We start from the raw sequence: 27,554 nt of genomic DNA, 5'->3' as shown, positions 1-27,554 counted from the left end.
GGTGCCCTTCAGGTATGCCACATATGCAGTTCTCCATGCACTTGTCCCCGCATCTCCCCCTCAGACTTGCCACAAGGACTTTTGCTAGCATCCCTGATTTTTGTTTGGTGGCCTTCACATGGTTGCAAACATCTCACAACACAAGAAAAAAATTATTACTGTCACACTCAGTAGGGCCAGGGTAATAGCGTTATAAGGGTTAGTAACTTGGCTCTCAGGTTTTTCCAATGTTCAGCCAATCCCTGGAAGAAAGAGGAGGCTGATGAGACAGACTCCTTCGTCCCCTTGATTTCGACCATGGCCTTAGTGACGTCATGCAGCCCTAACACAGTGAGCATCCCAAGCGCCCTTCATGAACTGAGAAAAAGTGGAGATCTGCAAGGTTCCATTGTCAGATACAGCGTATTGGGTGACGCAAATACTATGAAATTCAGGGTGACCGTGAGCCTTAGCAACATAAACAGAACACCTCGTGGCTCCTGGTGGAGGTCTGGTTCTTGCTGAATGAGGCAAATAGTGGTTCAGTTCAGTTTATTTAAGTCATTTTGAGAGGCGAAGGCTGCTGCCACACAGGGGACACATTGTTTCCAGTGTGCACAGTGTGGATCCCCTGAGTGAGCGCAGCAGTGGCAGTGGTTGTGGCGGCGATGGCGGCCACTAGGGCAACAATCCCAGCAATGATGAGGCCAATATCACGCCTTGTCCGGTGCAGGATCTCACTCAGAGGATGCTTCCTCCGCATGTCCCATGGACTCCTCCACTCCTTGGACGGGTCCACTGGAAGCCAGGCTTCGGGGGGCATCTGAGGATCAATGCACATTTAGCTTCATAGCCGGTGTAGACAGGTTGGGAGGCAGCAGGATGCATTGACTGCACAAGGGATCTCTGCATGAGTGATATTTACACCATCAGAGGCAGTGATTATGAGCATGGCAAGGGTGGCGTGACCCAAGCTTGTGCACAGTGGGTATGGGTATACTTAGGGATGAAGGCACATGTTGCATTTAGGGCCTTTATCGACCCATTCATGCAGCCTGCTGATGCCTATTGGAAGGGTCTAGTGGCCAGCAATATTGGTGTGATGCGAGATTGATTTCCTGCATAGTGGTGGATGACAGATTGTCCCAGGTAGCAGTTACTTTGTAGCCCACATGGTATTTGGGCACATAGGTTACATTCCAGGGAGCTGTGCCCACCCAGGTGCTTAGGTATTGATCTTCGCAAGAGAAATTTCTCTTTCCAAGGAGATAAGGTGTGGCTGCCACACATGGTTTTCTTGGGGTGCTGTCATTATCAGAGGGGAGCTTTGTAAAGAGTGTTGTTGGGCATGTTGGCAGCCAGGGTTTCTGGCACTTGCCATGGGGGGGTGTCTATGGCCATTGGTAGCGTTAACTACCAAGTGTCAGTGAGAGACAGCCAGCATAGGACTTGTTATATTGATCTAGAAAAGTTTCATTAGCAAGAGCAAAACAGAGGACGGTCCTGGTTGTAGGTCTCATCAACGACGGAGAAACCACTCGGCCGAGCAGGTGTGGGAGTGCTGTGTTCCCCTGCACTGGTGGTCCTTGTACGGCTACCTCAGGATCAATCAGGAAGGAGTTATTAGAAAAGAGCTTAGATAGGGCTCCTTCCCAATTGACCACCGCTAATTTGGTGGCCAAGGGACCAAAGCCCAATTTACCTGGCAGGCAGTTTCACTGCAGGCACCCAGATGGGGTGAGGCTTCTCTCAACATGTACAAACCCTGGACCCAGTTTTAGGAGGGACACTGGACCATCATGCATTTGTGCTGGGATGGAGCTGGGAGATTATAGGTAAATGGCAGGGCACAGTGAAGAGGGCCTAATGTATTTGGGTGGCTGTTTCCATGGAAAATTTTGAAGTTGAAAGAAAATTTGAAGTAAACAAGATTTTGTTCAAGGCATTGTGAGGGCATTTGGTAGAGCCCCCTCCCTCCCCCTGCCCTGTTTTTGTAGCATGGTCATTAATTCCTTGCGTGTTCTGTCTACAATGCATTAAACCTGAGGGTTATAGGGGATCCCAGTGACATGATTTCTGTGCCATGTAGAGCAAAATTCCTTGAAGGCTCTGCTTGCCAAGGCTGTAGCAGTGCCAGTTTTGATGGAGAAAGGAGCTGCCATGATCCCAAAGCACTTAAGTAGCTGGAAATGGCCATTCCACAGCCTGAACAGGTATCAATGACCACATACACATATTTTAATTTCCTGAAGGTACATAGTGAGGGACATCTACTTGCCATAAGGCATTAGATTTTAACCTAGGGGACTTACTCCAGCAGGTTGTTAAGCGACAACAGGAAGGAAAGGGTCATGTTTTTGTGGTCTTGACTAGCTGCTTGGAAGCCTCCTTGGTCAGTTCAGGAAATAATTTGCAGAGGCTCTGGGCATTCTCCCCAGAACTGTCCTGTCCCTCCACCCCCCAGCAAGTGGAGCTGCCTCTTCCTTTATAGCTACCTTATTCCTGCTTTCATGCAGTGGCCAAGGCTGAGGCCAGCAGAGAGGCTTGAGCCCCTTGTGTCCCTGTATCCTGGGTGGCCAAATCCAGTCATTCACTTGGCTGCTTTGTGCTGGTGCCTGCTGCTCTCTGTCCCTTGTTTAGTCCACTCCCTGATCACCTCCTTGGCTGCGGCTTCCCGTCTCCTCCATGAGACACTTTTCCTTTCTTGGATTATTCACTCTGTCCATAAACTGTGACTGAGGGATTTGAGCACATGTCTGCAGATGGCCCCCGGGGCCTATCCCCTGTACTGCCTTCTTTCCCTCTTTCAGGGCACCCAATGCCTGTGGGTACCAAGCAGAGGGCGCTGTGGCGGCGCTGTGTTGGTGGCAGGCTGAGGTCCTCTCCATCAACTTTCACCTCTTATCTTCCACAGACCTTCCAAAGGCTCTCTGGCCTCTTGGAGTGGGTTTCTGGAGACCATGGCTCGGGCCTGTCTGGTGGCCTGGTCATTTCCAAGCCATAGGGCCCCATGCTGAGCAGTGCTAATTGCATTCTTAACTATCCATTGCTACAAGTTTGATGGATAGGAGGAAGCATCCTTATGTTTCAGAATCTGCTCTGGCAAAAGGGTCACAAAAGTCAGGCCCTTCATACTCTCTTGGGTTCCTCTCACGCATACTAATTCCGACCTGCATTTCCATGCAGACAACAGGTGGTTTGCTGGGGAATGGGACAGAACCTGTCCACTTTCTCCAGGCAGGGCTGCAGCGACATTGCTTTTTGGCAAATGAATCACGTGGGGTCTGCCCCCTGGGCCACATTTATAGTTACTCTCTTAACCCTGTGCTCCCACCATTCATGTATCTGTCTCCTAACAGAGGGCAGAAAAAGACAACATGCTTCCTTGCGAGCCTATGGGAGGGAAATACCCGGCCACGCTGAACTCAGCTTTGACGCCACCCAGGAAGACACAGTGGTTCACACCAAGAGCCCGGAGAGAGCTGGGAGGTTCCAGCTGAAATGCTGAGAGCACCACTGTGAACTCAGCAAACTACAGAAGCAGGACCCGGGGACTCCTGTGGCCCTGGTACCAGCCTGCAGGGTCAGGGCTGCACATCCGGGTGTGGAGGACAGGCCCTGTGCTGTTATAAAACCCACAGCGCTGGCCTTAATCAGGCTCCCAGAGGACAGCCCTGCAAATGTGCTGAGAGCTGCAGGCGGACACCTCATCTGCCCCACGGCTCAGAGGACAGCAGTGGCCCTTATGGAGCTGACCCTGAGCCTGGGTGCTGGTCACTTCCTGGGCCCTCCCTCCTTGTCCCCTTTTCTGTTCCCCAGCATCAGCCTTCTCACCTCCCTGTTTCTGAGGGTGGAGATGAGGGGTTCAGGAAGGGGTGACGGGTTGTAGAAGAGCATGAGGACCTTGCCCTGGTCCCAGGAGGAGCGGCTCCTGGCTGCATGTACTTGAGGATGAAGTTCCCGTAGGACAGGGAGCCCAGGGTGAGGGGGCCGCAGGTGTTGAAGACTGTGTCTTCCTGAGGACGACTGCATTCTGAGCACAGCACTGACGATGTGACCACAGGAGACCAGGAGGAAGACCACGGGAAACAGCATGATGCCCACATCCAGGACAAGGACAGTGCCCTCAATAGCCCCCAGGCTGACACAGGCCACAGGGATCAGGATAGGTATCTCACACAGGAAGTGATCCTTCTTCTTGTGCGCACAGCAGTGTAACCATAGGGTCACTGACATATGACCAAGGAGTTGACTGCACCACAGCCTGGAAGTCATGATCACGGTGTAGGCCAGGGGCTTCCAGATAGCCACCAACCTGTCATAGGCCGTGACACTCAGCAGCAGTCCCTCCACTCCACAAGGCCCAGGAACAGGAAGAGCTGGACTGTGCCACTGCAGAGCTAATGGTCTTGTCATGGACACGTAGGTTGTGCAGCAGCTGGGGATGGAGCTGGGGGTGAAGGTGAGGTCCAGGAAGGACGAAGGGGGTAAGGAGAACACGGGCGTGTGGAGGTGGGGTCCAGCTGCGACACCAGGAGGATGGAGTGTGGCCCAGCAGGGTCAGCAGGTGGGCTACCAGGAGGACCACAAAGAGGACCCTGTTCACATTGGGGAAATTGGAGAATCCCAGGAGGATAAAGAGGCCCTGGGTGCTGCCATTGGTCCCATCCATCTCTATGGCACCTGAGGAGAGGTGTCCACAGCAGAAGAGGCAAGGGCTGCTGCAGTGTGGGCTCCTAGCCAGGCTAAAAGCAGCACCATGAGGACTTGTTTACTGACTCACATAACTTCTATCTGTGCTGTGCAGGCTCTGCTGGGATTATTATTATTATTCCCAAGTTATAGAAAGGAAACGGAGACACTTGTGTGAAGTGGATGTCCCACGTGGAGGGGCAGAGCTGGTCTGCACCCAGGAAATGTGGCTGCCATCTTCACCCTTATCCACCTCCAATTCATTGTTACTGCAGATCAGGAGGACACACACCTGCCGAGCTCCATCCTTTGCTTCTACCAGCTACACAAGTTCCTGAGCTCCTGTCAAAACCTCAGAGGCACAAAGAACACCCCAAACAACCACCTGATAGGATTTGGGAAACACAATGTGCAGCTGATCCTTGAACATCACGGGGTTGAAGTAAAAGGCAACTCATACAGAAATCTGGTTCAATATATAAAACAAGCTTAGAGATTTGCAAGCATTTGATAAACTAAAAGACAAAACATACAACTAAATATTCAGTCTTTAAAAAATATTTATTTTTTTAGCTTTTTAGGTGGACACAATGTCTTTATTTCATAGTTGTGCGGTGCTGAGAATCGAACCTAGTTGCTCCTGCATGCTAGGCGAGCACTCCACCATGGAGCCACAGCCCCACCTACATATTCAATCTTTATCAAGAATTTAGAATGTCATGAATGCATAAATCTACGCTCTCAATATGATACTTTATCATTTACTACTATAAAATACACACAAATCTCTTGTAAAAAGTTAAAATATATCAACATTTCCAGAAACAGAAACCATACAAGGTGCCACTTGCAAAGGAGAGAAATAAAAACCAAAGCAAAATTGCAGCAGCAGCATCCCTGCAGGAGAGGAACTCGGGGAGCCTGGCGCTGTGCCATGACCTCAGCCACCCCTGTGGCTGGAAACATGACCTTCTCCTCACTTGAGCAATGGGGACAGGATCCTAAGCCCCTGGCCCCTGTGTGGAGGTTACTGCTCAGGCTTCTGACTCCCAACAGGAAACCCAGGCTCCTGGGACCCCCAGAAGACATGACCCCGGGACCCTCTCCTGACAGTGGAGAGGAAGTGACCCAGAGACACCCCAGACAAAAGGCACCCTGGGATCAAACTTCCCCTGGAGGATGCAGGGATGTGCTCAGAGGAGCATCCTGGGTCCTCAGTCCTAGGGAGCCCCTCACCCTCTCCACCCAGCATCCAGATTGCTGCCTTGTCAGATGAAATATGCAAAAAACCTCCCATGAAATCAAGCTAAAGAGAACACAGACATGAGACAATTTCTGTGACAACACATTCACCATTATTTTTGCCAAAACGTCACGATTTCCCACTCATGATGTAAACCATGGTCGTGGAACTGTGCTCCATTAGGTCATGGCTCAGACTCTGAGTCTGAGGGGGACAACTTCAAATAACACCCACTTAAACCTGTGACGTGCCCACCCCAGAGCTTGGACACGGGGGAAGCAGCAATTTTTGCTTCTGTATACCATTGGACAGTGGGACCCGTGAGCACTGCTGGACCCGGACACTGCCTGCCTCCCGTTTGTCCCACAGCTTTACCAAGAGAAGCCATTGCATTGTGCTGACTGCGCAGGAGACAGCCTCCTGGGGTGCCCTGACCCCCACACTCTGGGCAGCTGGCCCCGAGTCCACCCTGAGCTGTGAATTCTGCTGTCAGGAGTCACGTTAAGTCCTGTGGAGGGGAGTATGGAACAGCTGCTGCGCCCCACAATACATTGGGCCTCACCCCCATTCACATAGTGAGGTGTGGCTCCAGGAGTACCGTCACCCAGTGGGGTCGAGTTACACCCAACTGTTCCTTTGGAATCCTACTCTGTGCTTTTTGGGGATAGAATGTTCCATGGAACCTCCCCTTGTGTGTCCCCTTCCCTTGCTCTGCCCTTGATCCCCACACAGCACTTGAGATGGGCGTGGCCTTCCAGGATGTCAACCTACTGGCAGCAGACATCAGGAAGACTCCACCCCCTGAGTCTTGACCCTATCCTCATTTGAGTGGCTTCTCCCCAATAAAATGGGGCTCCAGGCCTGCTCTCTCTCTCTCTTGCCTCCCTGGCCTTTTATGGGGGGGAGCTGGGTGAGGAAGCCATCACAGAACCAAAGAAAAAGACATTTCTCTGTCTCTGACAATGTCATGCAGCCCAGTTCACCTGGAGTTACCCTGACTGGTTTAGTCCTTTGTCGGGACAAGTGGTGTCCTGTACTTGAACTTCAGTGTAAATTTTAGAAATTTAGTGAGTTTGGAATTTCTCTCCAGAAGTTAAGTGCACTTAGATTTTCAGAGTGTTGTGGGTTGAATTGTAGAAAGTAAGTGAATTAGACAGAAGAAGAAGTTGTGATGTTAGACTCATAAGATCTGGGAATTTTTCGCCTGTAGAAAGATAAAAAATATTTTTGCAATTCTAGAAACCATGAGTAAATATAAAGAATTATGAAGGTGATTCATGGGATATGTTACTAAGTTCGGTGCTTTCCTATGGGAAAATTGCTTTTCTAAAAAGTTTTTATGTTTTTGTGTATTTTTTTATTTTGAAGTATTAGGTAAAGTGTTAGGATGGCCTTAGGCCTGAGCCTAAGCAACTCCACTTTAAAAACTTCAGTTTAACCTGCAGTTTCACCAGGCACAGCCACAGATCCCTCCAGTAAGGCCTCAAACAAGTTCCTTCCCCTCATCCTGATATAGAGAGTGAAGCCCCTGGCAGGCTGTCCTTGCCTGATAAGAGGGAAACCCAGAAGATCAGGGTGGAGACCACCAGATCACAAGTTTCTGACCTCAGGGTGAGTGACATCACTGAGAAATCCAGTGTTGGCTGGTAGGAATTGAAAGCGGGGTCAAAATCTCCCAAATATAGTATAAATGATAGAGTTGATGAACAGGGATTCAGCCAGCTGAAACAAGGATGCACTAGAGGTGGAGAGCCTGCTGAGGACCAGACATCTCATCACTTGGCATCTTTCCTGAGTCTCTGCATGATCCTCACGGCTCTCAAACTCTACCGCCTCATTTGGACCTTGGTGAGAGCCCCAACTCCTCCCTTCGGCCCCCTCCTCAACAGGTCATCCACTCCACGACTCCACGCTCCACGCTAGGGAAAGCCTACCTTGGTTCCAGACCTGATTACCACGTTCTGAGTGAGTGTGCATCTGCTGGACTCAAAGCCTAGGACTTAAGACCTTTGAACTCAGCATGCAGAGGGAATGGCTGTCACTAGCCTGCGCTGATTAGGTGTGTTTTGCAGTGCTTAGAATGCATCTAGAACTGTTCCCTGTGGATTGATTGTCTATTGCAGTGCCCAGCATTAAGGCTTGTGTTTTCTTGATCAAGAACCTATAGAGTGAAACTGTATGGAGGAACTTGAGTGAATAAAGCACTGGAAGGGCAGAAGCTCGTGGACATTCTTTATTTCTCCCCTGGACTGCATATGTCACAATTTTCCCCCTCGCAGTATAAAGATTTCTTGGAATGTATATTCTAGGAGTCAATGTTTGGAGAGTAAGAGGAAAAAGGAAACATTTTTCGTGGTGCGACTTGATGCAGGGGATTTTCTGCTGGTAGAGAGGCAAATTGTGTTTTTCTGCTGTTTTTTCAAATGTGCTCAAACAGTTTGTACTGAGCCTCTTCCCTGCAGTCTTGTCCCATTGGGGTCGGAACAGCTTTAATTAACTCAGCTGCAGGACACAGGACCAGCCCCTGCTCCCTAAAAGGTCTTAACTAGCCCCACCCAGCTGTGCTTTTGACCCTTAAGCAACCTGGCCAGGGGGCCAATGGCAGACTGTCATAGGGTCTGACAGTAATGCTAGCCTCTGCCTCTAAATCACTGTTTTAAAGTGCCCACGCTGTGGAAACGGAAAATGCAAAAGATGGGAGAACAGGAGGGACGAGGGGAAGACACAGTGAAACAGCCCATTAAGGAGGAGAGAGCTGACACCTGACCTTGGGACCCAGGCAGCTGCAGCAGCCACAGCCAGTTCTGGGCTGTTCCATCACCATGGTAACCAGGGGAGCCTGGGGGCGGAGCCTGGCTTCCTCATCAGGACTTTCCCACTTTCCAGGGCTTCCCATTGGTCCTTCCTCTGTCACCCAGGCAGGGTTTCTGGTCCCGCCTCCCAGCCACTAACCTGTCCTTCCTGCTTCACTGTTGTCTGCCACTGGAGCTGCAAGGAGCCTGCATTTTAAGAATGTGCACCTGAAATACTTACAGGCAAAATGTGACTCCACAGGCTTCTCTGTTGCTGCCCTAAGCCTGACTCGCTCTGAAGTGAAATAACTGTGTGTGTGTGTGTGTGTGTGTGTGTGTGTGTGTGTGTGTGTGAACAGCTTCCTTTACAATCCTTCCTTTTGCTCTTTAACTAAGTAATGTTCCGTTGAGGAGAGATCACAAACATAGGCTTCTTATAATTTTGGAGACTATGGGAATGCGTTTTGCACCCCTCACACACCAAAGCCAGCATCTGAGATCTTTTCTCACAATGTTTCTGTGATGACCAAGAAATCCTTCTTCTCGTTCCTGACTACGTAATTACAATAAACAAACAAATGTATACACAGGGATTTCTTTTAACCACATCACGTGACGTCCCAAATAGAATGAGTGCACTACTAGTCCAAAGTAAAATAAATGGATCCAAATACATGATTCAATGAGGTTTATTTTATTTTATTTTATTTTTGAGAGAGAGAGAGAGAGAGAGAGAATATGAATTTTTAATATTTATCTTTTAGTTCTCGGCGGACACAACATCTTTGTTGGTATGTGGTGCTGAGGATCGAACCTGGGCCACACGCATGCCAGGCGAGCGCACTACCGCTTGAGCCACATCCCCAGCCCTAATGAGCCTTATTTTAAAACTTCATGGTTGTATAATACTGAGTTAAACTTTTATTATGAATGTATATCTTTCCAGTTATTTGGATCATCCATAGTCCTTAATTCATGAAATAATTAACATATATGTCTTATTTTTAATTAATATATTTTATTTGCTTCTAATCATTTTTCTTCAACAGAAAACACATAAGTTATATTTCTTACATATGCTCTTATGCACTGCTTTTTATGGTACAGATATTTAAGATAAGTGTGTTTGATTACAAAATATCTATTTCAAGAGATATAAACATCAAGTAATCTCTATTTCTCAAATTTTGTACAAATTTTTATAAGATGATAAATAGATATGATTCTGTCAACAGAAATGTCCAACAGCTTTAACTATATTTTCATTGAGAAACTTCTGATTAAACTTCTGATAATTTATTTAGATTCTAAGATTTATAAAAATTGTTCCAAAGTATACACAAAGAAGAATTTCTAGAGAAGGAAAAGAAGATGTTTCTACAGAGAGGAAACACACACGTTTGCTTTAGTATGATTATCCAGTTCTAAGTAAAAGAAAGAAAAGGATGTCTACTAGGAGGTCCTAAGAAAGAAATCATATTTGGGTAAATAAAAAGGTCTTAATATTCTAAATTTTCATGACGAAAGCGTTTTTCTTTTTTTTTTTTTTAAGAAAGAGTGAGAGAGAGGGAGAAATTTTTTTAATATTTATTTTTTAGTATTTGGCGGACACAACATCTTTGTTGGTATGTGGTGCTGAGGATCGAACCCGGGCCGCACACATGCCAGACGAGTGCGCTACCCCTTGAGCCACATCCCCAGACCCACGAAAGGGTTTTTCTAAATAAGGATATGTTTCTATAATTATCTAGACAGATGACATGGAAAGTTAAAACATTTGAAAAACAGATTTCTGTATAACTGGACTGATTATATATATTTGGACTAATCAATTGTAGGATTTTTTAGGCTACTTCCCTGATTTTATTATGCTGATGTAAGCTAAGGTTTTTCTCCACATTCTGACATGACAGAGCTCATTAACATATTAAACTTACACCTAAAGTTTGTGCTGTTTGACCAAGAACCAATTTATACAACCTTGATCAAAGAATAAGTGTTTTAAAATGCTGACTTATATTCCAATTTTGACACTTCTAATTGTAGAGTAAATTTGACTGATTCAAAGATATCAGTAATTGCAATGATTGGTGCTGATTCTTGCATATCATCTCTGTTTATTGGATGTTTGTGGAATTTGAGAAAACATTATATTCAAAATGTTCTCCACATTAAAGCCATATGTGAGTTTTGAGCAATAAAACTTACAAACATTGTTAGAAATTCATTTCTATTATATACATTCTGTAACTGGACCTATAGTCCGTGAGACACTGTAAGACTTGTATACTATTCCCTACCCTGGGAAGTAATTTTAACCATAATTTTGAAAACACAATTAAGAGAAACCCATTTAAAGAATAATATTCTAAAATATAAAGATATTCTGTGTAAAGAATAATAGTAAAGAGGAGACACAGGTGTAGCAAGGCCACAGGGACTTGGAGACCTTCTTACAAGGTCCTTATTGTCGTCCCTTGATTGAAGATGTGACATCCCAGTTTTGTGGGAGTGGCAGCCTCAAACCTATATGTGTCTGATGTTGAACTGTGGAGCCACCATGGGGTGAATAGGGAACCCCAGTCAGGGCACCTCTCTGCTCGGATGAGGGGTGCCTCATGTTGGGGTCCTTGTGTGGGCCTGTCTCTGGTTCACAGGGAAGCAGGATGCTAAAATCTTTTTAAATTCCACACATTCATAAGACAATTTTGTACAGACCTGAGTTTATTTATATTGTAGATGGTTTTCAGTCTCCACACTCTTGGTATAGAATAATATTTTCAGTTCCTACACAATGCTTAATGGACTTGCAGCTAAGTCCCGGGGAAAGGGGCAGACCTTTTATCTATATCACAGAACAGACCTGGGTCCATCTGCTCAGGGCCTCAACGTCTCCTTGTTCCTCAGGTTGTAGAAGATGGAGTTGAGCATTGGGTGAGGGTGGTGTGGAAGACAGGCAGAACCTTGTTCCCTGCTGAAGACCAGAAGGATCATGGCTGTGGGTGAGAGCAAAGGGTGCTGAGTGGAAGGTCACCACAGTGAGGCGGCGCTGCAGAGGGAGAAGACATTCTTCTTCCCTGTCCAAGGCCATAAAGCAGAGAGCAAGAAGTACTTGACCACAGATAAAAGGGATTCCAATGAATGCAAACATAAGGAGATGTCATGCAGATCAGTGAGGGACCGCCAACACACCAGGAAATAGAGAGGTGTGTGCAGGAGGACATCCAGGAGGGTGAAAAGGATCATGGACAGTTGTCAATTAGAGCCATTAGGAAGATGAGAACAATGCAAATAAAGAGGAAAGACTAAATCCATTTTTATATCTTTATTATTTGGGGCTCGGGATTGAGCCTGGGGTGCACAACCACTGAGCAACATCCCCAGACCTGTGGATTTTTTATTTTGACACAGATCAGGCTAAGTTCCTCAGGGCCTCACTAAGTTGAGGCTGTCTAGGTTTGTGATCCCTCTCCCTCAGCCTGCTTGGCCACTGGAATTATAGCTGTGTGACACTGTGCCCAACAACACTGGTACCATACCCCTCTTCCTTAGTTTTTTTTTTTTTCTTTTCTTTTCTTTTTTGAATGGGGGGTGTCCTGTGAATTGAACTCAGGGGCCCTCAACCACTGAGCCTCCACCACAGCTATAGTTTGTACTTTATTAGAGAGTGGGTCTCACTGAGTCCTTTACTGTCTCACTATGTCTGAGGCTAGCTTTGAGCTCACAGTCCTCCTGCCTCAGCCTCCTGAGCCATTGGAATGAAGGCATGAGCCATTGCACCTGGATTTGTTTTGTTTTAAAATTATTTTATTTCTTTCAGTTACTTATACATGACTATAGAATGCATTTATGCACTTTGATATATCATACATAGATGGGATATCATCTCTCCTTTTTCTGAGTGTGCATGTTGCAGAATCATATTGGTCATGCAGTCACCTATGTATGACAGTACCCTAAACACAGAGAGAAATCCAGCCTGGGTTTTCTGGCTTACTCCACCCAAGGAATAATCATCGGGAGAAAAGCTGAATTGGATTTATAATTCAGTGCTGTAAAAGAAGTTTAAGAAAAAAAGGGACAAGCTGCAAACACGAGGATACACCTGCAGAGCTGCATCTGCTGACGTGGACAGTAATGGGTCCACACACACAGCAGCGGCAAACTCACCACCTGAGCTAGGGGAGTGCTCAGTGCTAGAGCGCCTGCCTAGCAGGCACAAGGTAGGGTTGGGTACCTGGCACCAGGAGAAGAAAAGAAATAAACTCCATTAATAATAGGGCAAAGTATATTTTGAGAAGGTGCCTCTCCAAACGATACATACAAACTACAAGATTTAATAATGCTCTTTAACTTGCCTATGTAAAACACAACACATGAGACTTAGAAAAGAATGTCTAATGGAGGTCCCAGAGTCATCACCAGGCCACGAAGGCATCAAGGAGAAGGAAGGGATCAGCTGCAGGACACACAAGGTCACATGCCTATGGTCCCAGCTGTAGGAGGCTGAGGCAGGGTGACTAGAAGTTCAAGGCCAGCCTGACTCTCTTAAAAAATAACAATTAACAGGGTTAGGGTGAAGCTCAGTGGTGGAGCCCTCCTGGGTAATGTCTGAAATAACAAAGGGAGAAAAGGAGGAAGGAAGAGATATTTCACTAATCTGTACACAAGGCTGGAGTGGAGAGGCCTCAACTAACACACACAATGTGTATGAAACTTCTGAATGACACAAGACTAAATTGAGAAGTCAGGAAATAACATTTGATTTTTGAGAAGGAATAGTGGGCAGCAACATTGTGAGAAAAGTCAAAGAAATCAATAGTTGCATGACACACTGAGGATGACAGCACTGCACTAGGGAGGGTATGTATAGAAAAGGGTGACTTGATCCTGTACATGTGTGTGAGTGCATGTGTGGGTGGCACAACTCACCCCTCCCAGGTGTTTTTTAATGTGACTTGCTGCTCTGTAAAACCCTCACCTGAGCACCAGGGCATTTCTGATAGCCTCTGTGACCCTGCTAAAGTGCTTTTCTGGTGATGGGTGCATGAAAGGGAATAGTAACTGAAGTTCATTATATCATGAGCTCTTCATAGAAATGAATAATTGGTTTCCTTAAATATTTAAATAGTTCTTCCACCCCTGTTTTCAACATAAATTATCTAATATACATTTTTTCCAAGTCAACTCCAGTTTACTTCAACTGAACTAATAATAATTTGGAAGGTGTGAGTTAATGATCTTATGATGATCAGCATCATTTTAGAATCTTAGAGCTTGAAGGACGTTAACATACAGAAAGACATGAAGAAGTAATTCTGGCATCCGAATTGGTGACACCTGGAACCTCAACACAAACAAGGCACATTTCAATTTACATCAGGGATTCAGGAAACACCCAGGAGCTGAGCATGGTAGCATATGTCTGTGATCCCAGTGGCCATAGCAGGAGGATCACAAGCTTCAACCCAACCTACATCAGGCTGAGGCAGGATGATCATAATTTCAAAGCCACCCTCACCACTTAGGACCTAAGCATTCAAGTGAGACCATGTCTCAAAACTGGAAAAAGAAAAATGAAAAAAAGACTGGGATGTGTCTCAGTGGTTCAGCACCTCTAGGTTGAAAAACATAATCATAATAAATAATACAAAATATTCCCTCAAATCCGAACAAGTCTAACTAGATCTGAAACAAGAAATGTCTTATCACATTTCTACATACAAGACTTTTCTCCAGTTTGAGTTCTTCCCTGGTGTTTAAAGAGGTCTTGGGGCTGGAGATGTGGCTCAAGCGGTAGAGTGCTCCCCTGTTATGCGTGCGGCCCGGGTTTGATCCTCAGCACCACATACCAACAAAGATGTTGTGCGTGCTGAAAAACTAAAAAATAAATATTAAAAAAAATTCTCTCTCTCTAAAATAAATAAATAAATAAATAAATAAATCATGGCACTATAACTTTATTTAAAAAAAAATAAAATAAAGAGGCCTTGACAGTTGAAAGGGTACCATATCATGTCAAGAACAGAGGGGGGAAATTCAAGATGGTGGGCCAGAGACAGGCAGCATCCTGTGTTGTTCCATGGCTTAGGTCTCACCTCATCAGAATACAGGATTTCAGAGAGTGTGAAAAGCCAGTCTAGAGTAGATTTTCACAGAAATCAACACACTGTAAGCCCAATGCAGAATTCAGAGCCTCAGAGATTGAGTAAGACTCTGGACTCCAGGCCCAAAGCCCACAGCTCTAGCCACAAGCAGCTCTTGAGCGGCTCAGCAGAAACACCTCTCAGGCCCTCTGCAGAACTCCAGGCTGCACCATTCCCACACAGGCTACTCAGCTGCTACCTACCCACAGCACAAGGCCATTGCCCAGCTCTCCCCACGACACTGGTCACCCCGGCTCTGGAAGCCGACTGGCTCCATCTTGGATCACCTTTTTCCTCATATTTGGTGAGCATGGCTGGCAGATGGGACCTCCCTCTGAGCCACATATCATCCTGCCAGACCCCCAGTTCATTGTCCACCGCTAGAAACTGTAAACCTTTTTACAAAACTACTGATTATATTTTAAATAATAATTGAATCCAACATTTCTGGACATTGAGACTAAACTGTAAGTGTCTTTTTTAAAAAATATATTAATATTTTAGTTTTTGGTGTACACAACATCTTTGTTTGTATGTGGTGCTGAGGATAAAACCTGGGCCACACACATGCCAGGCAAGCACACTATCACCTGAGCCTCATCCCCAGCCCTGTAAGTGTCTTAATAACAACAAATTGTTCATACTGATGTATTGTTGATATTGGGATTTGTTAACATTGTCCTTCCCCACAAAGAAGGGATCTTGCAACCCTACAAGAGCACTACAAATTTATAGGGTAAAAACAATAATACCCCAGAACCACAGAGCTGGAAAGGAAGACACACAAGCAACATGAAAAGACAAGGGAAGAAAGTGCCCCAAACAAATCAAGACAACACATCATTAGAATCATTGGCAGCTACAGCAGAAAAATGGACACAGAAAGATTTCAGGATATACATGGTTAAAAGGTCCAGTGAACTCCAAGAAGATATAAGAGAGCAAAGACAAGCAGTAAAAGATCACTTCGATAATGAGCTACATAAACAAATCCAAGAAGCAAAAGGTCACCTCAACAGGGAGATAGAGGTTCTAAAACAAACAAACAAACAAACAGAAATCCTTGATATGAATGAAATAATAAACGAAACTCAAAGCTCAAATGAAAGCATCACAAACAGAGTGGACTACTGGGAAGATAGGACATCAGACAATGAAGATAAAATATATAATCTTGAAAGGAACATAGACCACAAAGTGAAAATGGTAAGGAACCAGGAGCAGAACATTCAAGAAATATGGGATAGCATAAAAAGACCAAATTTAGGAGTTATTGGGATAAAGGGAAGCATAGAGGATGAAACCAAAGGAATCAAGAAGCTATTCAATGAAATAATATCAGAAAACTTTCAAAACATGAAGAATGAATCGGAAATCCGAATTTAAGAGGCTACAGGATGCCGAATGTACAAAATCAAAACAGATCCATACCAAGGTACATAATAATATATATGCTCACCATACAGGATATGGAGAGAATTTTTAAAACCATGAGAGAAAGGAATCAGATTATATATAGGGAAAAATCAATTAGGATAATGACACACTTTTTCATCACAGACCCTAGAAACTAGAAGATCCTGGAACAAATCTATCAAGCTGAAAGAAAATGGGTGACAACCAAGAATCTTGTATCCAGCAAAAGTAAGCTTTAGATTTCAAGATGAAATAAAATCCTTCCATGATAAACAAAAGTTAAAAGAATTTATAGCTAGAAAACCAGCACTACAAAACATCCTTGGAAAAATATTCCATGAAGAGGAAAAGAAAAACAACAATGAATATCAGAATAGGAATGTAGAATCCCAAAGGGGGGAGGGACTAATCAAAGAAGAAAACCAAGTCAAGTTAAATAACAAAAATAAAGAAATATGGCTGGAAATACAAACCATGTCTCAATAATAACCCTGAATGCTAATTAATAAAACACACCAATCACAAGGCATAAGCTACCAGACTAGATTAAAAAAAAAAAAAAAAACGCAACAAGATGCTGCCTCCAGGAGGCTCATCTAATAGAGAAAGACACTGACTGAGGGTGAAATGCTGGGAAAAACAAAAACCGTACCACTCACATGGACTGCACAAGTAAGCAAGGTTTTCCATATTCATATCAAATAAAGTAGACTTCAAGCCAAAGGGAATGAAAAGGGATAAAGATGGACATTACATACTGCTCAGGGGAACCATACACCAAGAAGATGTAACAATCATAAATATATATGCCCCAAACAATGGTGCAGCTATGTTCAAACAAACTCTTCTCAAGTTCAAGAGTCAAATTGACCACAACACAATAATCTTGGATGACTTTAACACACCTCTCTCACCACTGCACAGATCTTCCAAACAAAAGTTGAATAAAAAATCTATAAAACTCAATAACACAATCAATAACTTAGACTTAACTGACACATAGAATATTTCAACTTGCATCAAACAGATACACTTCTCAGTAGCACATGGATCCTTCTCTAAAATAGACCATATACTATGCCACAAAGGAACTCTTAGCATATATAACAAAGTAGAGACACTACCATGCATTTCATCAGATCATAGTTGTATGAAATTGGGAATGAAAAAAAATTAAAAAATAAAATTTCTCCATCACCTGGAGACTAAACAATAGGCTACTGAATGAACAATGCATTCCAGAAGGAATCAAGGAGAGGATTAAAATTTTCTTATGGGTAAAGAAGAACATAGACACAACCTATGGAAATTTGAGACACTATGAAAGCAGTACTAAGAGGAAAATTCATTGCATGGAGTTTATTTCTTCAAAGAAAAAAAAATGACCTCACACTACCTCTCAAAGCCCTAGAAAAAGAAGAACAAACCACCAGCAAAACAGTAGAAGGCAAGAAATAATTAAAATTAGAGCTAAAATCAATAAAATTGAAACAAAAGAAACAAATGACAAAATGGACAAGAAAAGTTGGTTCTTCGAAAAAATAAATAAAATTAACAGACCCTTAGCCATGTTAACATAGAGAATGAGAGAGAGAGAGAAAGAGAGAGAAAGAGAGAGAGAGAGAGAGAGAGATCTCAAAATTACCAGTGTATGTGATGAAAATGGTAATATCACAACAGATATGACAGAAATACAGAGGATAATTAGAAATTATTTTGAAATCCTATTCTCCAATAAAATAGAAGACATTGAAGTTATCAACAAATTTCTTAAGTCATACTATCTGCCAAGATTGAATCAGGAAGACATACACAATTGAAATAGACCAATATCAAGTGATAAAATAGAAAACAATGCTTATCAACCAAGAAAAACCCAGGATACACAGCCGACTTCTAAAAGACCTTTAAAGAAGAACTAATACCAATACTCTTTAATTTATTTCAGGAAATAGAAAAAAAGGCAGCACTTCCAAACTCATTCTATGAGGCCAATATCACCCTGATCCCCAAACCAGGCAAAGTCACATCAAAGAAAGAAAACTTCTCTAATGAACATAGATGCAAAAATCCTCAATGATTCTGACAAATCAAATACAAAAATATATCAAAAAGATTGTGCACCATAATCAAGTGTGATTCATCCCAGGAATTCAAGGTTGGTTCAATATACAGAAACCAATAAATGTAATTCATCAAATCAATAGATGAGGGCATGATGTAACATGTGGGGCATGTTGCATCAGAAAGGAAGAAACCTTAGGCTGGGGATGTGGCTCAGCGGTAGTGTGCTCGCCTGGCATGCGTGCGGCCCGGGTTCGATCCTCAGCACCACATACCAACAAAGATGTTGTGCGTGCTGAAAAACTAAAAAATAAATAAATATTAAAAATTCAAAAAAAAAAAAAAAGGAAGAAACCTAACTTGATGTAGTGCATGCAACATGTAGGGCATATTGCATCAGAAAATAGGAAACCTAACTTGCTGGCTACTACCCCCTTCCCAGTCCTGGTCCACATGTGGCTAAGACAGTGCCTGGCAATCATCCAGAAGGCATTGCCGTGGGTTGTGATGAAAAATTGGACCACCTCTAGGATAGGCTCAGAAACCTTCTAACCTCATGGACAGTTTGTGTCACCCATTACTGCCTGTAGGATGGGTGTACATGTGAACTCTCCCCACCCTGCTGACCTTTATCCTGACTGGCTCCTGTACATTATATTAGCTGTGTCCCTGTCACGTCTGATTGTCTTCTGGCGAGGGAGTGCTGGGTGCAGGCGATCAGTAGGCCCTGTCCTTTCTTGGCTCCTCCTGGTCGGGGAGTGCTCTCCCCATTTCTCCTGAGGTCAGGAGGGAATGATACTGAAAACTCCCACAAGTAGACTTAAAGATAAGAATCATATGACCATTTCAATAGATGCAGAAAAAGCATTTGACAAAATACAGTGCCACTTTATGTTCAAAACACTAGGGAAAAAAAAAACTAGAAATAACAGGAACATATCTCAACTTTGTAAATGCTATCTGCACTAAGCCTCAGGCCAACATCATTCTAAATGAAGAAAAATTGAAGGCATTCCCGCTAAAAACTGGAACAATACAGGAATACCCTTTCCCCACTTCTATTCAACATAGTTCTTAAAACACTGGCCAGAGCAATTAGATAAAAGAAATCAGAGGAATATGTGTAGGAAAAGAAGAACTTAAATTAGCTCTATTTGCTGATGATATGATTCCATACCTAGAAGACTCAAAAAGCTTCACCAGAAAACATCTAGAACTAGTAAATTAATTCAGCAAACTAGCAGGATATAGAATCAACCCATTAATCAAAGGCATTTCTGTGTATCAGTGACAAATCCTCTAGAAAGGAAATGAGAAAAACTCAACCATTCACAAGAACCTCAAAAAATAAAAAAAATAAAAAAAGCTTGGGAATGAACATAATGAAAGAGGTGAAAGATTTATACAATGAAAACTACAGAACCCTAAAGAGAGAAATCAAAGAAGACCTCAGAAGATGAAAACATCTACCTTGCTCTTGCATAGGCAGAATTAATATTATCAAAATGACCATACTACCAAAAACACTATACAGATATAATCTGTATTACAGATTTAATTCCCATTAAAATCCCCAAGGCATTCCTCATACAAATAGAAAATGCAATCATGAAACTCCTCTGAACAATAAGAGATGCAGAATAGCTAAAACAATCCTTAGCAGGAAGATTGAAGGAAGTGGAATCACTATACCAGACCTTAAACTATTACAGAGAAATAATTTAAAAAACAGCATGGTTTTGGCACCAAAACAGACTGGTAGACCAATGGTACAGAATAGAGGACACAGACACTAACCCAGAAAATTACAATTTTCTTATATTAGACAAAGGTGCCAAAAACATGCACTGGAGAAAAAAGCATCCTCAACAAATTGTGCTGGGAAAACTGGAAATTCATAAACAACAAAATAAAATGAAACCCCTAGGTCTCACCATGCACAAAACTCAAATCAAAATGAACCAAGAACCTAGGAATTAATCCAGAGACTCTGCATCTAATAGAAGAAAAAGTAGTCTGAAATATTCAACATGTGGGATTAGGCCCCAACCTCCTTAATAAGACTCCTATAGCACAAGAATTAAAACCAAGACTCAATAAATGGGATGGAATCAACCTAAAAAGTTTTGTCTCAGCAAAAGAGACAATCTGTGAAGTGAACATAGAGCCTACATCCTGAGAGCATATTTTTACCCCTCACACATCAGATAGAGCACTAATCTCTAAAGAACTCAAAAAGCTAAGCTACCAAAATATTATTAATAAAAATAATAATAACAACAACAACAACTCAATCAATAAATGGGCCTAGGACTTGAACATACACTTCTCAGAAGAGGATATACAATCAGAGATGATGATGAAAAAATGCTCATCATCTCTAGCAATTAGAGAAATGCAAATCAAAACTTCTCTAACCTATCATCTCACTCCAGTCAGAATGGCAGCTATTATGAAGACAAACAACAATAAGTGTTAGCAAGGATGTGGAGGAAAAGATAACACTCATACATTGCTGGTGGGACTGCAAATTGGTGCAGCCAATTTGGAAAGCAGTGTGGAGATTCCTTGGAAATCTGGGAATGGAACAACCATTTGACCCAGCTATCCCTCTCCTTGGTCTATACCCAAAGGACTTAAAAACACCATACTACAGCCACATCAATGTTTATAGCAGGACAATTCACAATAGCTAAACTGTGGAGCCAACCTAGATGCCTTTCAGTGGATAAATGGATTAAAAAAAAGTGGCATATAAACAAAATGGAATTTTAATCAGCAATAAAAAAGAAAATAAAATCATGGCATCTGCAGGAAAATAGATGGCATTGAAGAAGATAATGCTAAGTGAAGTTAGCCAATCCCCAAAAAACAAATGCTGAATGTTTTCTCTGATATAAGGAGGCTGACTCATAATGGGGAGCCTGGAAAGATGAGATGAATTCTAGATAGGGCAGGGGGAGGAAGGGAAAAGGAGAGGACAGGAGAATAGCAAGGATGGTGGAATATGATGAACATCATTATACACATTACATTTATAAGGACATGAATTGGGTGTCAAAATTATTGATATACAGAGATATAAATAATTGTGGTACATATGTGTAATAAGAATTGTAATGCATTCTGCTATTTCTTTATCCAAAATAAATAAATAAATAGATAAATAAATAAATAGCAGAAGGGTTTTTCCAGATGTAAATGTTTTATGTCTTTAAAGAAAACTGTAAAAATTGACTACTGCCCAAGATTGCTTATCCACAGGACTTTCTACAGTATGAGTTTTTTTTTTTTTTTTTAATACAACAGAAAAAAGTAAAACATCTGAACCCTTTGTATTTCTAACTTGCATAGGATTTATTCATTTTGGCATGAAACTTTCCAAAAGAATCTTCTAGTACTCAGAATAAACTGAAAAAAATAAAAGATTTCCCACATTTCTCATATTCACAGGGCATCTCTCCATGAGTATTTTCATAAAAGGGAAGGAAACGAGGTTTGAAACATGAAGCTGATAGAGTGTAGCAAATCGGCCCCATTCAGAGTGTTTGTTTTCCAGTGAGGGAAATGGCTTTGAAGACAACAGGAAAAAACGGAATGATTTGCCATATTTTTTCACATTTAAACACTTATTCAGCCAGATGTGGTGATGTATGCCTTTAATCCCAGAGACTTGGGAGGCTTAGGCTGAAGGATCACAAGTTTGAGCCCAGCCTCACCATTTTAGAACAACCCTAAGGAACTCAGCAAGTCTCTGTCTCAAAATTAAAAATATAAAAAAGAATGAAGATGTGTCTCAGTGGTAGAGGGCCACCACACCAAATCTGCAGAACAATCCCCAGTACAATATACAGCAGAGTGAGCAGTGTGTTTGAAGGGGACAAGAAATATTGATTCACCACATTTCACATTTAAAGAATTTTTCTCCAGTAAACTTCCAACATGTTAATGAGAAGAACAGTAATAACAGAAGTCTTTGCCAATTTTTTTCATCATTACAATTTCTTTGCAATATGAGTTTGTTCATGTAAGTGAAGCTGATGGGGTATATCAAAGGCTATTCCCCATTGTTGATACTCATGGGGCTTCTCTCCAGTATGAGTTCGTTCATGTGAGCAAAGATGAGAGGACTGAGTGAAGGCTTTGCCACACTGCTTACATTGATATGGCTTCTCTCTCTCTCTTTTTTTTATTTTTTTAAAGAGAGAGAGGGACAGAGAGAGAGAATTTTAATTTTTTTTTTTTTTTTTTTTTTTTTTTACTTCTTGGCGGACACAACATCTTTGTTTGTATGTGGTGCTGAGGACCAAACCCGGGCTGCACACATGCCAGGCGAGCGCGCTAATGCTTGAGCCACATCACCAGCCCAGATAGGGTTTCTCTTGAGTGTGGGTCCCTTCATGTCTGTGAAAGAAAAAACAAGAAAAAGACTTTTCCACATTGTTGGTATTCATTAGGCTTCTCTTCTGCATGAATACTTTCGTGTATGTGAGGTTCAGTGGATGTGTCAAGGGGTTCTCCACATTGTTGATATTCATAAATCTTCTCTCCAGTATGCGTTTTTTCATGTCTGTGAAGATGATGGGATTGAGCGAAGGCTTTTCCACATTGCTTACATTGATAGGGCTTCTCTCCAGTATGTGTTCTTCCATGACTCTTAAGGTGACTGGATGTAGCAAAGGCTTTTCCACATTGTTGACATTCATAGGGCTTCTCTCCCCTATGAGTTCTTTCATGTCTGTGAAGCTGAGAAGATTCAGCAAAGGCTTTGCCACACTGTTTACATTCATAGAGCTTCCCTCCAGTATGAGTTTGTTCATGTTTATGAAGCTGAGAAGTTCTAGCAAAGGCTTTTCTACACTGCTTACACTCATAGGGCTTCACTCCAGAATGGGTTTGTTCATGTATGTGAAGGTTAGAGGCAGTACTGTAGACTTTTCCACATTGTTGACATTGATAGGGCTTTTCTCCACTATGAGTCCGTTCATGTCTGCAGAGGGAAAAAGAAGTAGTGAAGACTTTTCCACATTGTTGGCATTCATTGGGATTCTCTCCAGTATGGATTTGTTCATGTATCTGAAGGTAAGACAAAGTAGAGCAGGCTTTCCCACATTGTTGACATTCATAGGGTTTCTCTCTAGTATGTGCTCTTTCATGTCTGTGAAGTTTAGAGGAGTCAGTGAAGGCTTTGCCACACTGCTTACATTCATAGGGCTTCTCCCCAGTATGAGTCCGCTCATGTATCTGAAGGTAGGAAGAAGTACTGAAGGCTTTCCCACATTGTTGACATTCATAGGGCTTCTCCCCAGTATGAGTTTTTTCATGTCTGTGAAGTTTAGAGGACATACTGAAGGATTTGCCACACTGCTTACATTCATAGGGCTTCTCTCCAGTATGCATTTGTTCATGTCTGTGAAGTTTAGAGGACTTAGTGAAGGCTTTGCCACACTGCTTACATTCATAGGGCTTCTCTCTACTATGCATTTGTTCATGTCTGTGAAGGTTAAAAGAAGTAGAGAAGACTTTTCCACATTGTTGACACTCATAGGGTTTATTGTCAGTATGAGTTTTTTTATGTGAGTGAAGGCTAGATAATAGAGCAAAAGCTTTGCCACACTGCTTACATTCATAGGGCTTCTTTCCAGTATGCATCCATTCATGTCGGTGAAGGGAAAAAGAAGTAGTGAAGACTTTTCCACATTGTTGGCATTCATTGGGCTTCTCTCCAGCATGGAATTGTTCATGTATCTGAAGGTAAGACAAAGTAGTGTAGGCTTTCCCACATTGTTGACATTGATAGGGCTTCTCTCCAGTATGTGTTCGTTCATGTCTCTGAAGGGAAGAAGAAGTAGTGAAGAATTTTCCACACTGTTGGCATTTATTGGTCTTCTCTCCAGTATGGATTTGTTCATGTATCTGAAGGTAAGACAAAGTAGTGAAGGATTTCCCACATTGTTGACATTCATACGGCTTCTGCCCAGTATGAGTTTTTTCATGTCTGTGAAGTATAGAGGAGTTAGTGAAGGCTTTGCCACACTGCTTACATTCATAGGGCTTCTCCCCAGTATGAGTCCGCTCATGTATCTGAAGGTAGGAAGAAGTACTGAAGGCTTTCCCACATTGTTGACATTCATAGGGCTTCTCCCCAGTATGAGTTTTTTCATGTCTGTGAAGTATAGTGGAGTTAGTGAAGGCTTTGCCACACTGCTTACATTCATAGGGCTTTTCTCCAGTATGCGTCCGTTCATGTCTGTGAAGGGAAAAAGAAGTAGTGAAGACTTTTCCACATTGTTGGCATTCATTAGGATTCTCTCCAGTATGGATTTGTTCATGTCTCTGAAGGTAAGACAAAGTAGGGCAGGTTTTCCCACATTGTTGACATTCATAGGGTTTCTTTTTTGTATGAGTTTTTTTATGTGAGTGAAGGTTAGACGATTGAGCAAAAGCTTTGCCACACTGCATACATTCATAGGGCTTCTCTCCAGTATGCGTCCGTTCATGTCTGTGAAGGGAAGAAGAAGTAGTGAAGACTTTTCCACATTGTTGGCATTCATTGGGCTTCTTTCCAGCATGGATTTGTTCATGTATCTGAAGGTAAGATGAAGTGCTATAGGCTTTCCCACATTGTTTACATTGATAGGGCTTCTCTCCAGTATGCGCTCGTTCATGTCTGTCAAGGGATAAAGAAGTAGTGAAGACTTTTTCACATTGTTGGCCTTCATTGGTCTTCTCGCCAGTATGGATTTGTTCATGTATCTGAAGGTAAGACAAAGTAGTGTGGGCTTTTCCACATTGTTGACTTTCATAGGGTTTCTCTCTAGTATGTTTTCTCTGATGTATTCTAAATAAACTTCTGTAAGCAAAGTCTTTCCCACATACGTTACATTTAAAAAGTACTTTCCCAGTGTGCGTGATCACGTGACTGTGTAGACCTGTGGGTGAAACCAAGGTTTTACCACCTTCTTTACCTTCATGGGATTTCTCTCCAGAATGAGTTCTTTCATGTATTCTAAATAAAGTGGGGGAATGAAAGGCTTTCCCACATACCTCACTTTGAAAAGCTTCACCTCTCCTATGTGTTCTTGTGTGACTTTGAACATCTGTGGGAGAAGATGAGGCTTCATCACATTGTTGACATTCATCAGGTTGCCACCCAGTATGAGAATCTTCATGCCTTTGAATGTCATTCGAACAACTGATGACTTTCCCACATACTGTACTTTCATAGGGTCCATCTCCAGTTTGTGTTAACATTTGTGTATGAACACTTTTGAGAGAAACCAGAGATTTCCTGTATAGTTTCAATTCATATGGCTTCTCTTCACATTCTTCATGCTTGTAGCATTCGGGTCCATAGTGAGATGTGATCTGCCTATGAAGGAATGAAGGGCATATGAAGTCTTTGGCACACATAATGCAGTCACATGAATTTACTCTATTAAAATTTTTCTTTGCTTAAGAATTGGTATCTCATGACCAGCACATTATTAATACTTGATTAATTCATGATGTTGTATTTATTTAAGGTCCTAGGTTAAGGTTACTTCCAACATGAGGTAAAGCCTAGGATTTTCAAACTTGTTCAAATAGCCAGAAAATAAAGAGATTGAGAGGAAACAATGCTTTGCAACACAGCTTGCCTATGGTCATTATCCAAATAGTTATATTCACATATGCAATTTCATAATACTTTTTGCATGTCAAGCACTTTGAATAGACTTAATATCATATATATATAAATTATTAATATCATATATTAATATATTTATATATAATATATATTAATATCATATATATATATATAAATTAATTTCAGTTGACAATAGACTTTATTGATTTAAATGTGGTGCTGAGAAGAGAACCCAGTGCCTCAAGCATGCAAGGCAAGCTCTCTACCACTGAGCCACAACCCCAGTCCCAGTGAAGTATATATTTCTGGTAAAAAAAATCTTATAAGAATAAATACATTTAATGTTGTGCAAATTTCTTGCATTGGTTTTAAAAATTATATGACATCCCCAGATTCCCTCAAGGATTCCTCTTGTGAGTACAATTACCTTTGATTGCTCCCAAAATTTTTGATCTGATTTTCAATGTTCTTCTCATCACATTTGATTCCTAAAATGCCAAACCAAAACATTATAAATTTCTAGGAGCGAGAAATGCTTTTCCAAATTCATAGTGCATTTTATGCTACATTAATTCACCAACTGATTGTCTTTTCATGTTCTACATAAATAAAAAATAAACACAAATTCTCTAATTAAGTAAATACACAAATTATTACCTATAGATGCCAGGTTTCTGAGGACTTCCAGCATCACATCTCTGTAAAGGTTCTTCTGGGAAGCATCCAGCAAATCCCACTCCTCCTGCATGAAGTTCACAGCCACATCCTCGAAGGTCAATGACATCTAAAATATCCCACAAATGTGTAGTGGAGGACAGGAGAGATTTGACAGCATGAGAAATCTATACTCAACATGCATGATGTTCACATGATTCCCTGGCCTCTCGATTAATTCCACGATTTGGTCATTGAAATCTCCAGTGCATTTAATTCTTCACTGCCACTCCAACACGAGATTTGGGCCCCACACAAGGTAAATAGTAGAGTTTTGTACACCCTTCCTTTGGTGAGTTCACAGGAAGTAAGAGGGGCTCCCAGGTCACCCTGATCTTATTTGTTGATTGCATCTCTATCACCTTCTTACCAACATCCTGTGCAGTAGAGAGCTAATATTAGCACCCTCCTTATTACTTACCCTTAGAAAAGAAAGCTGACTGAGTAAAAAATTGCTGGGATCACAAAACTCAGCATTTGAGAGAACCTGCCAACCACAGTGGTTCACTGGGCCTACACACTTAATATAGACAACATGGTATTTACTGATCTCCTGTTTCCTTCTGAAAGTCAATTGTTCCATCCTTAAAGAAGTGCCTAGAATCAGCCCCAACCCACACTCTCAGAGTATGGAGTCACTAAACAGTTTCCCTCATAGACAACAGTTAGACAATCTTCCACACAGGTTGTCACAATATGTTCACTGGGGACTGAGCTCAACTTGGATGATTACACTGAGGACAACAAGAAGTTTGCAGGAGCTTTACTCCAGAACAAATTTACCCATTAGTAATCAAGCATATTGATTAATAAACACAACAATATAATAATTTCTAGTGGTTAATGTCAAAGCATAATGGGGTGTATGGAAAGATGGC

The 27,554-nt window shown here is 42.3% G+C and overlaps 1 protein-coding gene and 1 pseudogene across 3 annotated transcripts; both read right to left on the bottom strand.

Annotated features, from left to right (window-relative positions):
- Positions 1 to 535: 535 nt before the first annotated feature.
- LOC144250728 (olfactory receptor 2W3-like) lies at positions 536 to 6,073 on the bottom strand (annotated as a pseudogene).
- A 15,695-nt stretch (positions 6,074 to 21,768) lies between these two features.
- LOC144250779 (uncharacterized) lies at positions 21,769 to 26,715 on the bottom strand. 3 transcript variants are annotated; one of them, XM_077793854.1, is made up of 3 exons: positions 26,620 to 26,715; positions 26,390 to 26,450; positions 21,769 to 25,704 (listed from the first exon to the last, which is right to left on the bottom strand). In XM_077793854.1, exons 1-3 carry the CDS (start codon positions 26,708 to 26,710, stop codon positions 22,731 to 22,733), a joined length of 3,126 nt encoding a protein of 1,041 aa, XP_077649980.1. In that variant the 5' UTR covers positions 26,711 to 26,715; the 3' UTR covers positions 21,769 to 22,730. The 3 variants fall into 3 exon arrangements, with proteins under 3 accessions (XP_077649980.1, XP_077649981.1, XP_077649982.1); XM_077793855.1 differs by lacking the exon at positions 26,390 to 26,450 and having other exon boundaries at positions 26,620 to 26,684; XM_077793856.1 differs by lacking the exons at positions 26,390 to 26,450; positions 26,620 to 26,715 and having other exon boundaries at positions 21,769 to 25,002; positions 25,380 to 25,640.
- Between the last annotated feature and the right edge of the window lie 839 nt (positions 26,716 to 27,554).

The sequence above is a fragment of the Urocitellus parryii genome, chromosome X (assembly GCF_045843805.1).
Source record: "Urocitellus parryii isolate mUroPar1 chromosome X, mUroPar1.hap1, whole genome shotgun sequence".
NCBI classification, from domain to species: domain Eukaryota; kingdom Metazoa; phylum Chordata; class Mammalia; order Rodentia; family Sciuridae; genus Urocitellus; species Urocitellus parryii.
The sequence above is the reverse complement of the archived record's forward strand: the minus strand, read 5'-3'. Positions and strand labels throughout refer to the sequence as shown.

Coding starts and splice junctions, on each gene's coding strand:
- LOC144250779 (XM_077793854.1), bottom strand. CDS start 26,710: ATGCAGGAGGAGTGGGATTTGCTGGATGCTTCCCAGAAGAACCTTTAC. Junction 26,451..26,619: donor CAGAAACCTGGCATCTATAG/GTAATAATTTGT, acceptor TTGGCATTTTAG/GAATCAAATGTGATGAGAAG. Junction 25,705..26,389: donor AATTTTGGGAGCAATCAAAG/GTAATTGTACTC, acceptor ATTCCTTCATAG/GCAGATCACATCTCACTATG.